The following is an 18,278-nucleotide window of genomic DNA, read 5'->3' on the forward strand; positions in this document are numbered from 1 at the left end:
ATCGCCAAAAGGCTCGGTGGCCCGAATACCTACCTGAACTGATGTGGGCCTATAATAACAGGGTACACAGTACCACTGGATACTCCCCACATATGCTCAAGTTTGGGAGGGCTGGACAGGAGATTGAAGATCTCCACATGCCCGATCCAATGGGGCCACCACCAAGAAATACTACCGCATGGGTGCAAGAGCACTGCTGCCGGCTGAGAGCGATCCACAAGGTTGTGGGGGAGCGCCTTAGACAAGTGGTACGCCCCAATCCAAGACCAGTGCAGAAGAAAGGGTATGCCCCGGGTGATCGAGTGATAGTCAAAGCCAAGCGGCCATCTGGAAAGTTGGATTGGCGGTGGGAGGCGGTCCCATACACGGTGAAGAAGAGGGTAGACCCTGCCATCCCGGTCTGTGAGGTAGAGCCAATAGGGACTGGGGGGCCCTCACGAAACTTGCATCGTAACATGTTGAGGCGTTGTAATTTTGATGAACCAGTGTGCGTGGAGGGGATGGCTCCTCCTGCTCAGAGTACTGAGGAAATCCCCTAGAGGAGGGGGAGGAATGGTGGGTTGTCCCTGCCCTGGTACCCACAGAGGCTCCAACCTTAGCAAGTTTGCCACCAAGGGAAAGTGTTGAGCAGTCAGCAGCTCCTCTCCCATTAAATGTGCCTGACGTCCCCAGTGCTTCTGAGCCTGTCACTCTACGAAGGTCAACAAGGCCCAATGCTGGTGTGCCCCCACAGCGTTATGCCCAGAATAAGTTTGTATGGGGAGGGTTGCCGAGGACAACAACCTCTAGTGGGGTGGCATGTGAGATGGGGAAACAGCTTTTATTGTTTGAACACTGATTGAAGTAAATTAAAAACGTTCTGACTGACATTCTGCAGTTTAGCCACAATATGTCACTGTTTTTTCTAACACAGCCTAAGACTGCATAGTGATTTCAATATTCATGAAGGGGTGGGGTTTTACAATTGGAGAGTGAACAGGAAAAGGAGAGAAGAGCAGCCATGCTTGAGAGAGAGAAGGGGGGCTGTGTGATCTGAGAATCCGATGCCATCCAGATGTGAGGACAGCCCTCCGTGATCAGAAATTCAGTTGAGTGAAGCTGATGGTGTTCAAGACGCTAACTCTGTTCAAAGAAAGGAAGATTGCTGCCAGGAAGCTGATGGGAAGCTGATGAACTAAGCAATATATATACTGTGATATTGCATACTTAGTGGAGAGACATTTGTTCTGTTCAGAGTCACCAGCGGATACAAAGCAGACCCAGGTCGGTAAGATCGTGCACGCACCTCATTTCAGTGTTGGCGCCTATAGGACTGAGACAGGCCTATAGTTAGTTAGTTAGGGTCTCTGTTTGTGTCAGGCCACAAGTGTTGTTACTGATCATTGGAAGGACTGCACAACTTAAAGTGACATTTCACATCGGAGAGCTGATAAAATCCTACAAACTCAAGCCAGACTGGCGTTTTGCTCAGAAGGAATACTCAGGCACGTGCTACAGGACCAGTTATGGGAGGGGGAATACTGTAGATTTGTGTAAGATTGTAAGCTGTTGTGCTGCACTGCAGGCTAGCCCATACCATACACCCATACACTGATTCTTGTTCTTTTAGGGTAATAACAGGTAAGGTGTGGCAGCTTAGTTGTGCCCGCCAGTAGGTAAATTACTACACTTTCTACCTTCATCCATCAGAAGGGGCCGTGCTGTGCAGCACAGGGGTCTCAGCCTTTGGGCTGGGTGTATGTAAATTTATTGTATATTCCAGCATTTGTGGTTTTGTTTATTTGCCACATCTAAGTAAAATTCTGTTGTGACAAAAGCTGGTGTTGGGGTTGCTTTCCTCGTTCGTGACTTCACTGTATCCTGGGGAGCCCACCCCGGTACACGGCTTACAGAGAAGCACAAAGGTGGTGATGTCACTGGATCTAAAAAAGATATGTAACAAAAACAGCTTTATTTTTCATTAGCACAAGCTGATGGGAAGGAAGAACCAGGGAGGCAAAATGTGAGTAGATTAAACTTAAATTTTAAGCAGCCGAGGATTTACAGTACTACCAAATGTTGACAATTTCAGTGTCTGTTGTTTTAAAAAGGGGACTAAAGCTAGTTCATCGGGGACCAGCCAAATGTCAAATCATGTGTAGCCACTGCGGTTGAACAGAAGTCGATCTACCGATCAACTTTTGTTCAGCTGCACTGTTGGATAAAAGCCACTTGATCATCGCCACAGGCAATAGGCTAGAGCGCTGATCTGTGTATTCTGACAGAAGGGGATTCTCTCTGCTGTCAGAATACAATGACACAGCAGGGAGAAATCCCCCATTCATGTCAAATATGTGGATGGAGGGATCAGGGACCCACTGGCTGAACGAAAAAAAAATCTGACCTGTGCATGGCCAGTTTAAGGTTGCTTGAAAAATACAATGGCTTTTTAAAAGCTGCAATGTTTCCTATTGTGTTAGCTGTAAAATAAGAATTAATTTTCAAAAAATATATACGGTACTCATGTTGACTTGTAACAATTTGTACTTTGCAAACAGATAGTTGGTTTAACAGCCTCTGTGGGAACTGGAAAGTCTCGCTGTGCTGCAGACGCTGTGCACTATATCGGTAAACTCTGCGCCAGTCTGGACATTGAATGCATCTCTACAGTTAAGGAAAATCTGGAAGAGCTGCAGAAAGTGGTGCACAAACCGGAGAAATGTAAGTACCTAACAGGAATATATTTTGGACACTTACAATACAAAAATACATCTGTATGTCTTCCAGATAACCTCATAGCTACTCATTTCTGTTCTATCATGACTTTTGTACAGCTATTCATGAAACAAGTTGTCGTACGAGTGATCCATTTGCTGAGATCATGTCTGAAATCATGGCGGAAATTGAGCAGATGGCTAAATCAGTTTACCCATATTTAGGTAGGTGTAATGTAAAATCTATGAGAATATAATTTTAGATGAATTATACTGTTATGAGTATACATATGCCAGGGACAAAAAGGTAAGGGTTAGAAAACTCTAATTTCTGTTCTTTGAGGGAAGAGTTAAGCTGTCATTTAAAGGAAACCTATACTTAAAGGAATATGCGGGCTGCCATTGTTGGCAGACTTGAAAATGTTGGCTTTGGCTTTGATACTTTTGGTGATACTAACCTGGAACAAGCATGCAAAAGCCGAAGTTAAAGAGTAACTCTACTTTTGTTCAAAAAAAAAAATCTTTCCCCTCTGGGTGATCCATGTACATTACAAGGCTTTTAACAAACTTTGTTGCGAACTTTGAGTACTTACTTTTGTTATGCAGAAGAAAAGGCTGTTTGTTTGTCCGTGTCCATGTGGAATGTGAATATAATGGGAGTGTTTTCATAATTATCAAACAGCTGCTGCACTTGCAGGGCCCTAATGAGGAAAATCGCAGGGTCAGCATCCCTTTAGACGTGATTTCCCATTGTTAGTATCTCACCAAAAATGACATTTTTGTGCAGGGAATTCCTGAAATCTGACTTTTATCTTAGTGCAGACTTCTAGGAAAATCAATGAGCCAATCACGCAAGCAGGAAATGATGTTGCTGGAGGCATTCTGTACACATTCTGTGTACAGAATACCTCCAAGTAGCCATATTGCATTGCATTTTACAGACAATTATGGAGCTCCTAATTGAAAAGGAAAGGTAATTTTTAATGACATTCAATTACAATATGACTTGTGTCACAATTGTATATGCTATATATATTTATTTTTTTATTTGCTATTTTTTTCCAACAAAAGTGGAAAAACCCTTTAAGTCATATTCCCCAATCTGCATACATGTTGTAGGTCTGAGATACATATATTACTGAAGACATTAGATCAGCGTGACAGGAGAGGTTGATAAATGACCCATTCATATTTTCTAAGTACAGGTTTTCTTTATATAGAGCTATTTGCCCTTGCCATGGCTTATTTACATTTATTAGCATTTGTACATTTAATCTCTATGTAAATAATGGTTGTTATAATCCTAGCTGAATCCATTTGCAGAGTAAAATACATCAGTTGCATTGCTGTTTGGTTATCGTGACTGCAGTTGTCGCAATTCATAGGGACTTCGCCACTGCTCACACACTTACCCCACTTAGCACTCCTCACACAATAACCCCCTCAACACTTTGCTCCCTTGACCTCACTACTACCGAAGAGGTCACTAAGATTTTCTCCGAAGTCTGCCTCACCACCTGACCCCTGGACCCTGTCCCCTCACAACTCCTGTGGTCCCCCTTCTCTTTCATCTTATGCTCCCTCACTCACATCTTCAATCTTTCCTTCTCCACCGGTACCTTCCCCTCCCCTCTAAATCACGCGCACATCACTCCCGTACTTAAGAAGCCCTCCCTGGACCCCACCGACCTGAACAACTTAAGACCCATCTGCCTACTGCCATTTACCTCTAAACTCCTAGAACGCTTAGTCTACAATTGCCTGAGCTCCCATCTCACCGACAACAACCTTCTTGACCCTTTGCAGTCCGGCTTCCGCCCCCTACACACCTAAACTGCCCTACTCAAACTCACCAATGACCTACTAACCGCCAAAACCAATGGCCACTATACTATACTCCTACTACTTGACCTCTCTGCGGCTTTTGACATGGTTGACCACCCCCTCCTCCTCAAAAAACTCCACTCTTGGACTCAGAGACTCCGCTCTCTCCTGGTTCTCCTCCTATCTATCGCAACGCTCCTTCAGTGTTACCTATAACGCTGCCACCTCCCCTTCACTCCCTCTCTCTGTTGGGGTCCCTCAAGGTTCTGTCCTCGGACCCCTCCTCTTCTACATCTACACCTCCTCCCTTGGCCAATTGATAAACTCCTAGTGCTTCAACTACCATCTCTATGCCAACGACACACAAATCTATCTCTCTACCCTTCACCTCACCCCCTCAGTCTCCAATCGCATCACCAGCCTACTAAGTGACATATCGGACTGGATGTCACTCCACTTCCTCAAACTCAGCCTTTCCAAAACTGAGCTCCTAGTATTCCCCCCAGCCCGTGCCCCCCCCCAGACTTCTCCATCAAGATCAACAACACTACCATCAGTCCCACTCTTCATGCCAAGGTACTAGGTGTAATCCTAGACTCCAATCTGTCCTTTCAGTCCCAGGTCCAATTGTTGACAAACTCATGTAGACTTCAACTCCGCAACATCTCCAAGATACGACCGTTCCTAACCTCGGAAACCACTAAGCAACTTATTCACTTCCTTATTATATCACGCCTTGACTACTGTAACTCCCTCCTCACTGGCCTACCTCACCACAGGCTATCCCCACTCCAGTCCATCATGAACGCTGCTGCCAGACTCATTCAGCTTACTAACCGCTCTGTATCTGCCACCCCTCTCTGCCAATCCCTCCACTGGCTTCTAATTGCCCAGTGGATAAAATTCAAAACACTAACACTGACGTTTAAAGCCATTCATAACACTTCCCTAATTACATCACAGATCTTGTCTCTAAATACCACCCAAACCGTACTCTCCACTCCTCGCAAGACCTCGTACTCTCTAGCTCCCTTGTCTCCTCCTCCCATGCTCGACTCCAGGATTTCTCAAGGGCTTCACCCATCCTTTGGAACTCCCTACACCAATCTATCAGACTACTCTGCTCACTTTTAGGCACACTCTGAAAACCAATCTCTTCAGGGAAGCCTACCCCAACCCCAGCTAATTTTGGAATCCTCTACTCCTCCTACCACTCCATCCCCCACAGCTAATTACCTCTTGTACCTCTATCCCCTCCATCCTAGATTGTAAGCTCCAAGAAGCAGGGCCCTCTAATCCCTCTTGTATTGAACTGTATTGTTACTGTACTGTCTCCCTCGTAATGTAAAGCGCCGAGCAAATTGTCGGCGCTATATAAGTCCTGTATAATAATAATAATAATAATAAAGTTGTACATGGTACTGAAGATCAGTACAAAGAATATATTAATAGTAAATGCATCACTCTGGCTTTAGAGACTATGTCGGATATTCAGAATCGGGCTGTTGGAACCCAGAGGTATGACAACTGGATTATTGACATTCAGAAGAAATGCCGTTTGCTGCAGCTGGAAGATAAAATGGAGGAGAGTCGTCTCTGTAGTGCTCTGTTCACATATACTGAACATTTACGAGTATGTACCTTTTATATATTTACTTTTTTACATTCCTTTTTGCCATGTTTATGGAAAATGCATTGCTGTAGAGCAGGGGTCTCCAATATTTTTAATCAAAGGACCAGTTTGCTGTCCTTCAGGCTTTAAGAGGGCTGAAATGTGGCCAGTGGAAGTAAAAAATGCCCTGGCATTAGTGCCCCATCATTGGTTTTAATGGGAAGAATAATGCCCCATTGCTGGTATCAATGGGAAGAACAGTGCCCTATTGATGGTGTCAGTAGGTGGAATGGTCCCCCATCATTGGTGTCAGTGGGAGGAGCAGTGCCTCAAGGGCCATCTAAAGGCAGAAAAAGGGCCACACAGCGAACAAAACAACAATCCTATAGCCTTTTTCTAAGTATTGAATTCTGCTACTTCCTCCCAAGTTACAGCCAATCCCTTGCAAATTTGCCCATATGCTTGCTGATCAGGCCTGCTTGAGACCTTTTGAGAGATTTCAGAATCTGAAACATACTGCTAGAACAGGATTACTTGTAATGGTTTTTGTCCATTAGCTAAAACTTTTATTAGTTTTGGAGAGAGCGGGGAAATACTTTGTCTGGGTTTTACAGTAACGAAACTGATTTTATCAAGAATAAGGTGAAGTTCAGAACTGCAAATGTTCGTGTCCTCATTCCAGTTATTAATGTTACCAGTTTACTGTAAGTATTTGTGTCAATGAGTTGAGAAAATGAGAAAAATAACTCCTGCTTGAAGACTTGAAGGAGAAAGAACTTTTCAATTTAAAAATTTTATCAAGCCTAAGTTTAGTAAAAGGAAAAAAAAAAATCAGCACAAGGGATATTACTTACATTCAATGTGATGTGTACCTTGTGCTTGATGGCTCCTGTATTAGTTGAAATCGTCTTCCTGCAACCCCCCCCTCTCCTGCCACTGTAATCTTCTGGTGCGGCAGGGGTTAAAGTGGAAGTAAAGCCCACTCTAGAACTTGTACCTACAGTTAAGCCTATAATAAGACTTAACTTGCACTGTTTAGGAGATATTCACATAACATGCAACCGGTGATGTCACTGGTGCGTGTACTCTGAAGGGATAGCATATCGTGCCAAACCTTCAGAGCTCTGTGCCATAGCCGAGGGCTCCCACACACATGCGGGGGAGTGATGTCATCGTGGCCTCGGCCATTCATATGGCCAGAAGCCGCAAACCCGGCACGAAGACTGGATGAAGATAGCAGTGCTGGTGAGCCATGACATCGCTGCGCTTGAGGGCTCTGTGTAAAGGTGAGCCTGTCATAATGTACTAGTATGTGGTGTACATTAGTACACTATGACCTAAACCTGCAAGGGCCCATGCAATCTTGATTGGTGCATATGACAGGTCTTTTACACCAAGGGAAATTTTGAATGCAGGAGCCAACAGCACAGGGGACACGTCAGATTGATAATAATGTCCCTTGTGCTATTTTTTTTTTCGACCAAACTTAGGCTTTAATAAATTGCATATCACCTGAAAGAGATATCCAGCAACATAAAGTATAGGGAAATAAAGTAGCAGTGTTATGGAAAAGATGGTAAAATTCTTTTTAGTAAAATTCGGAAGCATAAATAGGACTTCTAGCATGTAGGAATAAATCCAATGCTTAATAAACTTTGTAATTTGTAATTTTACTTGTATGGTTAATCCCATAATTTTCCTAAAACCCTGTTTTCTTTGCACAGAAATGTAATAATGCACTCATAATTAACGAGGATGCTCGTACCCAAGATGCTCTGGATTATTTGCAGAACTTTTTTGACAATATCAAGAATGGACCATTTACAGACATTGAACAGAAGCTAGTTAAAAAGTTTGAAGGTAAAGATAATACCGACCTGAATTATCATCACTGGGGTGGATACACTACATAGTTCCCTAGCTAGGGGCATATCATGAAATCAATGGGTCTGTGTGCAAGATTAAAAGTGGGCTCTAGGCATCGAGGAAAATAAAAATGCAGCGCTAATTATTGGGCATGGCTTAAAGGGGGGTATGGTTAAATAGCGTCTGAGATGACTTACATAGCGCAGAATATAGATGCAGTGTCGCAGGAGGGGGGCAGCGGGACAGTAGGAAGGCAGTGTTACAGGAGGGGGACAACGAGACAGGAGGGGGGCATCAGGACAGGAGGGGGGCATCAGGACCGGAGAGGGGCAGTGTGACAGGGAGACAGGAGGGGGAAGTGTTACGGGACATCAGGTAATCAGTCAGCAGCGGGTGGTGGAGCTCGTGCAGTCCCAGTTAGGGGGGTAAGCATGGGTCGCGAAGAGGTGCTTATAAGCCAGGGGTATGAGGTCACCACGGGGATGGCGGTGGTCAGGAGTCGATGGGGTTTCATGCTGGTGTTCAGCTCTGACAGCTGCTGCGCTCCTTCTGCCAATCTCCCAGCCTGACTGAGACGTGATATGCCAGAGAGCTGAGCCACCGGAGATATGTCACTTCAATGAATGCGCCCTGAGCCCCCTTTCTCACCTCTGATGCCCGGCTCCCCCGTCCTCCTTCCTGCGGCCTCCTGTCTGACCCCTGCTCTGTCCAGGTGCAAGGCAGGCACTCTACATGTATCACCAGCCATCCGCCTGCGGGCTGGGAACCCTGCTGCTCAAATAAGCACTTTTCATTAGTGATGGAGCATTACCTTTTCTCTGGGACCAGCCTCCCCCCTGCTCGCTGTGCCTTGACTGGGTGTGCAGGGTGTATGTTACCGCCCCCTCATCTTGGCGCCCTAAGGCATTCTTAGGTGCAGTGTGTGTCAGAGCACAGTGCCCTCACACCTCAGGGCCCGTGTTCAGTAAACACCTTGCACCCGTGGATGAAACGCATGTGCATAGGGAAAAGCGTATGTGTGGTTTGCTGGAATTAAGCCCAGTGAATACCTAAGGGATGGTGAGAAATGGAGCATTTGTGTATTTACACTGCTATTAATGAATCTGGTTACTTGGTAACTGTGTGTTAATGGAGCGGATGGTGGCATATTATATGGCCTAAACTGGCCAACTAATGGGACATTCATATCCAGATTGTGACCGGCAAGCCTGACTTGTAAATGTAATTGGATTCTCAGGTGTCCTATTATTACTCATTATATATAGTTATGGGACAACCGGTCTTCTACCTGACTCCTATCTCCACTGTATGGGACACTACTGAATGACAATCATCCATCTCTTACATTCCATACATGGATTTTTCCCCCATATGTTTCCAAGTTGCACCTTTAGTCTTTCTCGCCTCCTTCCCCTAAGTGTGTATGTTGGAGGTTGTATGAGCAGCTGCTAAGGTGACGAGACAACGTTGTCTTTTTAGTTTGGTGAAGTTGTGGTGGTGTGCTCAGCTTCTGTGTGTATATTTGTGCAATGCACATTTGTTTTGTTTTTTCTAATAAAAGCCCTTTGATAAATCTGCATGGTCCCACATGAAACTATCTTTGTTCAGGGAACGCTTTTCCCTATGCACATATGTGTCAAGTATGAGTTTTGGTGACCACACCCATTAACTTTTAATTATGTTTTTTTATAGGTGATTCAGCTATCATATGGTAGCCGATAGTAATGCTGGGTGACTTTGAATTTAATCCCTTCTATATCGGCTGTTCAGGCCCCTGGTTAACCTCTTTTAGTCCTTGTATTTCATGGATGAAACACCACTGGCCCTAGCACACAAGGTCCTGGCTGTCCACCCATCTCTTCCTCACCTTTTTACCAGTATTACAGGGTATAAAACGAGTCCTATAGATTATATATAATAGCAGGTGGTGGCTTATCAGAACTCCTCCAGCTGCAGAAAAGTGTTTGACCAGTACTAAACAGTGTGTAAAAAAATCAGACTCACTATGATAAGAAAATACCCAAAAGCAGGCAAGATGGGTAGCTGAGCTGCTGTTTTTCTTTCTGCAGGCAGTGCTCAATACAGGTCCTTCAGTAATGGGCATGAACCGTTTTCCCACTTTCTGGTTAACAGCCAATCAGGGGACAAGAGACATTTCACTTCTCATCATTAAAGAGATTTACTGATCTGTGCCCCAGAGGGGATGACAGGTCTGCTTAGAAGGTCTGAACAACATGCTGCTCTAGGCATACCTTCTTACCTTATGGCATGTGATTATTTTAGTAATAGTTAATGCTGGATCATGTTATTGGAGGAAGCATCCGGTCTGCTTTATATGTAGGACTATTTTTTAGCTGTACAGACAAACAAGAGAACAGAAAGATGGGTACATTTCTATAAAAAGCCTACTGATTCCTCTGAACATCCGCTTTGACTTCATTCCCCTACAATTCTGCAGAGTTAAGTCACAAATGTGATTTTTGCAACAATCAGCAATGAATGTAATTGTTAAGTCTTGAAATAATTCCTAAAAAAGTCTTGCTGGTTAGTTTATAAAACATTGGTTGGATGAATGTGACAAGGATTTGCCCAACCTTAACATATTCTAGCAAAATTCTGCTTTAAGAGGTTATTTCCTACGATCATCAGTTCCATCTAGTGGCCATAATGTAGTGTTTGTTTCCGATTTAGGTATTTCAGAAAAAATACCAAACTATGGACACTAGATGGAGCTGACGATCATAAGAAATTGCTGTATTAAAGTGTTACTAAACCCACAACAGTGAAATCAGACTGTATATGCAGTAAAGCATGCTTGTTATACTCACTGTAGAACCTAAGGGGTTAATCCTCTGCATTGTGTAAAAATGCTGTTTGATCCTGACTTCTCTGAGTCTCCCCTTCATCCAGTGCTCCCCTTATCTCTTGATAAGATATATTGTGTGGAGACACTCTGCACATGCTCATTTTGGTGTGTATTGCTAGAGAGGGTTTTTTTTTTCTCTGGAAAGTGCATGTGATCAGCACAGGGCCAATCGGCACTGTCCAAACAGAGGTCAGGGATTTTGCATCCTCCTAGAGCAAAATTAAAACTCTTCCTACAAGCTTTAATCAATGCTTGGCTGGACACTGATAGAAGTCACAAGACTTCTCTAACTGCTGATGAGAAAAGGTATTTAGCAGTTTATATTTACTAAAATAATTGCACTTCCATGTTCTTTGTACTGTGGGAGACCAGATATAGTGAATGCAGGGTCCTGGGTTTAGTAACACTTTAGGCAAAATACAGAAGAATTCATCAAGACTGGGTGAATGCTTGTCACATGTTCAACAACTAAAAAAAAGACCCCAGTGTGTAGTTCTGTTCGAGACACCTCTGTAGAGAAATATGAATGTCTTTTTTTTGCCCTCAAGCCCCTCTCACCCCCAATCTCACATTTCACCTAAACACTGCTGTAGGACAACCAATGCTGAAGTTCGCTAATTCGGATTTAACGGATGTGGTAAATATAGCAAGACTACCTCTATGTTACTTAAAATGTTCTAAGACCATGGTTCTTTTTTTAAAAATGAAACATCCTGTTTGTAGTTAACATGCAGCCGATTAGGATAGCTGAAATATTGCTCTTGATAAAGCTTATAAGCTGGCAGTTTTTGTAGCCATTTATTGGTTTTTTACTTTTTTCACAGTTAAGTTGCCACAATTGATGGAAATTGCAAAGGACAATGAAAATCCAAAGCTGGAATTGTTGCAGTTTATCCTGTCTGAATCCTATCATGAAAATCCAGAGACACGCACGCTGCTCTTTGTGAAGACCAGAGCTTTAGTAGAGGTATTTTTTTCTGGAAGAAGTCTTTAGACTTTTACAACTGCCTAAAGCATGTGCGTTGGTATCTCACTTTTTTCTTTTATTTTTGTGAGTGTTGTAAATTTGCTGTTACATATATTCACTGGTCACTTTATTAGGCACACCTTGCTAGTACTGGTGTCAGGGATCGCGGCTCCAGGGTCAGGGATCGCGGCTTCTCTCCCCGCGCATGCGCACTGGCGGCAGATCACGCCGGGACACAGGCACTAGGTCCCGGCGAGCCGCGGCTGATAGGACGCCGCACATGCGCAGTAGGAGCCGCGGGCGCGCCTCAGGCGTCTAATGACAGCTGGGGGCGCATCCTGGCCGGCCAATGACAGTGCAGGGCGCACTATTTAAAGATGCCCTGCACTGTCACAGATTGCCGCAAGGTCTATCTGTGATCCTGAGTTCCTGTATCCATTCTAGTGACCCTGATTGCCCTGACTATGCTGCCTTCTCCTGTGATTTGACCCGGATTGCCCTGACTACTCTGCCTTCTCCTATTCTGACCCCCGGCTTGTCTGACCATTCTGCGGACTGACTTACCCTGCTGATCCTGCGTGTGACCTGACTACTCTTTGCTTACCCCCACGGGACCACGGTCCGTTACCATCCTGCTAGGGCCGCCATCCTCTTCACATCTGGCTCTCCCGGTACCTGCATACGTCCCCGGAGGCTTCCTCTGCCACTGGTGGGCCTGCTCGGAGGTCGTGACCTGGCCCGGGTCTGTTACAAGTCCATCCCCACCATCAGGGGCCCTGGTGAAAGCACAGCCCGGGCTTAGACCCCACGCTCTGGGTAGGTCTGTCAGTTGGCAGCCTGAGGCACCACCTGGTGGATCATAACAACTGGGTTGAACTCCCTTTTGCCTTCAGAACTGCCTTAATTCTTTGAGGCATGGATTCAACAAGGTGTTGGAAACATTCCTCAGAGATTTTGGTCCATGTTGACATGAGCTACTGTTGCCTTTCTATCATCTTGAACCAGTCTGCCCATTCTCCTCTGTCCTAAACAAGGCATTTTTATCCACACAACTACTGCTCACTGGATATTTTCTCTTTTTCGGACCATTCTCGGTAAATCCAAGAGATGGTTGTGCACGAAAATCCCAGTAGATCAGCACTTTTTGAAATACTCACATCAGCCCGTCTGGCACCAATAACCATGCCACATTCAAAGTCACTTAAAAACTCTTCCCCATTCTGATGCTTGGTTTGAACTTCAGCAAATTGTCTTCACCATGTCTAGATGCCTAAATGCATTGAGTTGCTGCTCACGACTCTAGCAGTAGCTTTATAGGTCCACAGTTTGGGGTTTCCCCAGGGCGCGGGGTCTAAGCCCCAGTCTGCTTGTTCACCAGAGCCCCTGATGGTGGGGATGGACTTGGAGCAGGTTGAGACCAGGTCGTGACCCCCAAGTATGCCCAGCTGCGGTAGAGGAGACCGCTAGTGTCACGTACTTTAGTAGTGAGCCTGACGTGAAGAGGCAGAGCAGACCAGAGCAGGATGCGGATGGATCCGTGCGGCAGGTAGCGGAGTCAGGCGGGCTGGGTTCGATATCCGAGAAGGCAGAGCAGACCAGAGCAGCAGGCAGAGGGATAGTCGGGTCAGAGGCCAGGTTCAGCAACAGGAGGTCAGAATGATCAGGAGCAGGCAGAAGAATATCCAGAGACAAGCCAGGGGTCAGGGCAGGAGAGGGTCACGATAGGAGCAGGCTGGGTTCGGCAACAGGAAGCCACTCAGGATCAGGAATCACAGGCAGAGGAATAAGACCATACGGCAATTTGGATCCTGCAGTGGCCCGTTTAAATAGCCCACCCGGCGCCAACAGGCACGCATGGGTCCTAGTGCCTGCTTGTGCCATCATTCGTGACAGGCGCGCCTGGGTCCTAGTGCCCGCCTGCCTGTATGCCTTGTCGGGATCCTGCGCATGCGCAGATTCATGCGCCGCGGCGATCTTCTTGTTCCCTGAGTGCTGCCATCTGATTGGCTAATTAGCAATTTGTGATACCAATAAATGGAACAGGTGTACCTAATAAAGTGCCCGGCGAGTGTATATTACTACAGCAGTGCCACAATTATTGTTAGGAGGCACCAAAGACTGTTAGAGGAAGAGGTGCTTCACAGAGTGAAATGTGTGAGATGGCTTACAAATTTGTCTGTAATGTCTGCTATCGTTGCCACAAATAGGTTTGTGCAATGTAAAGTAACCTTTACAGTAGCAACCAATCCAATTTGCATATAATTGTTGCATTTTGCCTTATTTTCCTGTAATGATACATATAGAATGTTTTGTGTATGCAGTGTGTTCATAGATTTTTTAAAGGGTACAGAAAATTTCAAGCAAAGTTTCTTTACCCTTTTACCCACAACCCCCAGAGTTGAGCTAGTCCACCTTCCTCCCTGGCCTCTTAGAAGTCTAGGGAATTCAACTGCGCGCATACAGCATTGGTATGAACAGGTTGAACAAAGTATGTAAATGTTGTGTTGGGCCTCAGCTGTAAGAACTTGATAAATATAGAAAAAAAATTTCTTCTTGGGGTGGAGTAGGATTTGCTACTTTTACTATGATTATGATATATTCCTATATTTGTCACTAACAATATAATTTTGACTGATTCTCTTATTTCAAGGCTCTAAAGAAATGGGTTGAGGAAACCCCATCACTCAGCTTTTTAAGACCAGAAACAATATTTGGGAGAAATAAAAGGCGTGATAATATAGGTAAAGAAAATTGCTGTGCCCATAAACCAAAAATCCACCTGTTTATGCCAAGCATTAGGCAACTGAATGTTTAAAAAACTTTACAAATGGCAACATCTGAAATATGTGTACTCTTGGCGTTTAAGCCATCCATCCAGATCATTTTTAAACTGACAGACACAGTTATTAGGCAACCAGACTGAATGCATTTCATGTCTGAAATCTGGAAGGAAATTGAATGTTTCCAGGTTTTGCAGCATACACAGATCCTTTGCCTGCCATACATACGGTATTTGCAGTGGCAGATTATCAGCCTGTACATGATTATCTTTAGTGCTCAAAAAAGCTAGAATCTAAATTAACAGTTTTTATCAACGTAAGAGCCTTGGCTTGGCAAATTTAATTATACTTAAAGTGTAAGTTCAACTTTTCAGAAATAACTTTTGGCCATGTGTGCTCAATTATTTGACCAAAGTGCACTCATAGCCTTTAGCCTCACTCAAATGTCTTGCCCTGCAGAGTCTCTGAATCTCTAAAGACCTTAGAATAGGCAGAGATTTTAGCCCGTTACCATCTGTGACTCATGTTCAGAGTCCCAACAGTATACAGATTCTGTGAAGTTACTGTTTTTGGAGCACTTTTACTATCATCTCAGGCTTAGTGGGGTTTTGTCAGACTTATGTTCTACCTTGCATTTGGAAGAGCAGTCTACTGTTCCAAGCTTTGGGTCTTTTAGGGTCCCTACAGCTGCACAGACCTTTATGCTTCATGGTTGTTTGATTTTTCCTCTATATGGAATAGAAGCTCCTTGAAGATCCTGTGACCCACCTGTGATGATGGCTGAGATTTTCTCTTTGAGAAGGCATTTGTAAATCAATGGATACATCGGTGGCCTGCCTTAACAGGAAGACCACTAGATTAGTTGATCGAGTGAGAGGCAGCTAGAATCCCTTCTTCAATCACAGTTTGAAACAGCTGGTCTTATCCTCCATCCCATTTTGGCAGTGACTTTAATTTGTCAGTGTCTCAATTGGTGGGCTTTCTCAAAAAGTTATTCCTCAACAGCTTGCTTTTCATAGAGAGGATGGAACAAATTTCTGAAACCTTGTTCTTCCATTGTGATGACTTATTACAAGCATCAAAGCTTATGTCTCACATGGGACTGATGTCTGTATGGATGTCTGTTTTGGCGTCCGGAGCGGCCACATAACCGCCAGCTCCGGTACCCCCGCCGAATCCGCCGCCATCCGGGCGGTAGAAGGGTCCGGTGCACCCCCGGAGATCCTCCCAACACCCAGAAGGGGCACTGGGCGCTCTGTCCTTCCGGCAGAGTCCCGGCGACTCGCAGCCTACCACGGCCCCTGAAGCCGCGGCCTTTCCTACCGGCTGCGGCGAACTGCGGAGAACCGTCACCGACCAATACGCCCCGCACCCCCCGGAGGTCCTCCTAACACCCAGAAGGGGTGCTGGGCGCTCTGTCCCTCTGGCAGAGCCCCAGCGACTTGCGGCCTACTACAGCCCCTGCCGGCCGCGGTGAACTGCGGAGGACCTCGGCCGACCGAGACGCCCCACACCAGAAGGGACGCAACCCCGCTCCAGAGGGGACGCCACCACCAACCCTGCCCCATCGGTACCCTCACCAGCCGCTCTGGAGGTCTTGCCATCGCCCAGGAGGGGTACTGGACGCCCTGTCCCCTGCGGCTTAAGCCTCCCTACCCCCCAATGCCTGAACCAGGATACCGCCGCCCGCGCCAACGAGACGGGAACCAGCACCGCCTCCCCTACCTACAGCCGCTGCAGAGAAAAGGGAAGCAGCAACCACCCCCACCGGCACGGAGAAGGTAAGCTGCCACTGGCCCCGAGAGGGTAAGCCACCGCTACCACATCTGCTTCCCTGCTCCCCACCGTGTTCCACACAGCCGTGCCCCTGCCACTGCACAGCCCTGAGCCCCGTCCAATCTGGCGGAAGCGAGCCTGCCACACGGCCTCCAGCACCCCCTGACGCCGGGCCATATAACACCTACGATCGCCAGACCCTACCGCTCCCACAGACTCTGGGCCCCTTAGCACCCTCATTCGCTGGCCCGCAGCATCCACACGCACATCCAGTCGCCGAACCACTGTAACCACCGACGCCGTGCCACAGCACCCTCGGACGCCGGCCTACAGCATAAGAAGACTGCAACTAGCCAGCTGCTGACCCAGTCGCCCACCACTCTCACTTTCCTCCTACAGATGGACACAGATGAACTCCGCCATGACATGACAGACTCTCCGCATCATCACGTCCTGATTGAAACCTCTCACCTCCCCGATCTGACCAGTACTCCGCTCACCCTAACATGCCACCTGCACTCCTCCTCCTCGTTTTCCTCTCCTCCATTCCCAAAATCGCCTCCCTCTACCCCCCTACTTCCCCAAAACAGCTCTACATTGCTCCTTCACTCCTTCCTTCTCACCACTACGGCTCTCACCACCTCCTCCTGATACTCCACTCTCCCGCCGACTCACACACCACCACTAACAGATCCACATGCTCCTGCACATCCCGTTCCCATGCCACCTTCCTCACCCTTCTCCTTCTCCTAACCGCCGGGGACATCTCCCCGAACCCTGGCCCCCCACCTCCCCACTCCCCCTCTCGGCACCCCCCCGCTCCCGCCAGACACCGCAACCCCCTCAACCTTATACCCGTCCCCCTCCTCCCTGCATCCACCCCTCCTCTCTCGGTTGTACTCCTGAACGCCCGTTCGGTTTGCAACAAGCGCACCGCCATCCATGACCTCTTTGTCTCCCACTCCCTCAAGCTCCTAGCGGTCACCGAAACCTGGATCCAAGCCACTGACTCCACCTCCCCTGCAGCACTCACCTATGGAGGCCTCGTCTGGACCCACTCACCCAGACCAAGTGGTTGCAGAGGCGGTGGGGTCGGCATGCTCCTGCCACCGCTGAGTACCTTCCAGGTCCTCGCTAAACCCCCTCCCTATCCTTCTCCTCCTTTGAAGCCCACTGCATGCGGCTCTTCTCTCCCACCCCCCTGAGGATTGCAGTAATCTATTGGCCTCCTGGATCCGTATCCCTCTTCCTGGACGACTCTGCCACCTTGGTTCCCTTCTTCCTCTCCTCCGAGCTACCGACCATCATTCTCAGGGATTTCAACATCCCCATCAACATCAACAACCCGGCTACTTCCCAACTCCTACTCCTAACCTCCTCTTTCGCACTCACACAGCACACACAGTCCTCCACCCACACCGATGGGAACACCCTGGACCTCGTTTTCTCCCACCTCTGCACCCTCCACAACTTCACTAACACCCCCTTCCCCCTCTCTGACCACCACCTCCTCACATTTTCCATCTCCTCCTCCTCTAACTCCCCCCCCCCAAAGCGTCAAACCATCACCAGCTGTAACCTCCGCAACCTGAACCCGGCCCATCTCCACCCGGCAGCTGACCGTCTGTACGACAGTATCTTTCCACTGTCATGCCCTGACCTGGCCACTACTGCGTACAAGGACTCACTGCCGGCTGCCCTCGACTCCCTGGCACCCCTAACCACACGTGACATCAGACCCCGACTGCTTCAACCCTGTCAGAACGACCATACAAAATGTCTCAAATGACGCAGTCGCGCGCTGGAGCAATTATGGCGCAAAACCAGATCCCCTCGTGCGTTCTCCCTCTACAAATCTGCCTTCCTCACCTACACCACCTTCCTCCACGCCGCC

At 46.9% G+C, this 18,278-nt stretch overlaps 1 protein-coding gene across 1 annotated transcript in view; it reads left to right on the forward strand.

Moving 5' to 3' along the window:
- RIGI (RNA sensor RIG-I) overlaps positions 1 to 18,278 on the forward strand; it is a 78,085-nt gene that overhangs the window by 37,843 nt on the left and 21,964 nt on the right. The window contains exons 11-16 of the mRNA XM_089674755.1: positions 2,538 to 2,700; positions 2,814 to 2,918; positions 5,993 to 6,150; positions 7,854 to 7,989; positions 11,686 to 11,828; positions 14,479 to 14,569. Coding sequence (XP_089530881.1) covers positions 2,538 to 2,700; positions 2,814 to 2,918; positions 5,993 to 6,150; positions 7,854 to 7,989; positions 11,686 to 11,828; positions 14,479 to 14,569 — 796 coding nt within the window. The remainder of the gene's footprint in view (positions 1 to 2,537; positions 2,701 to 2,813; positions 2,919 to 5,992; positions 6,151 to 7,853; positions 7,990 to 11,685; positions 11,829 to 14,478; positions 14,570 to 18,278) is intronic.

The sequence above is a fragment of the Staurois parvus genome, unplaced genomic scaffold (assembly GCF_062004578.1).
Source record: "Staurois parvus isolate SC_StPar_1 unplaced genomic scaffold, SC_StPar_1.0 ptg000012l, whole genome shotgun sequence".
Lineage (NCBI taxonomy): Eukaryota > Metazoa > Chordata > Amphibia > Anura > Ranidae > Staurois > Staurois parvus.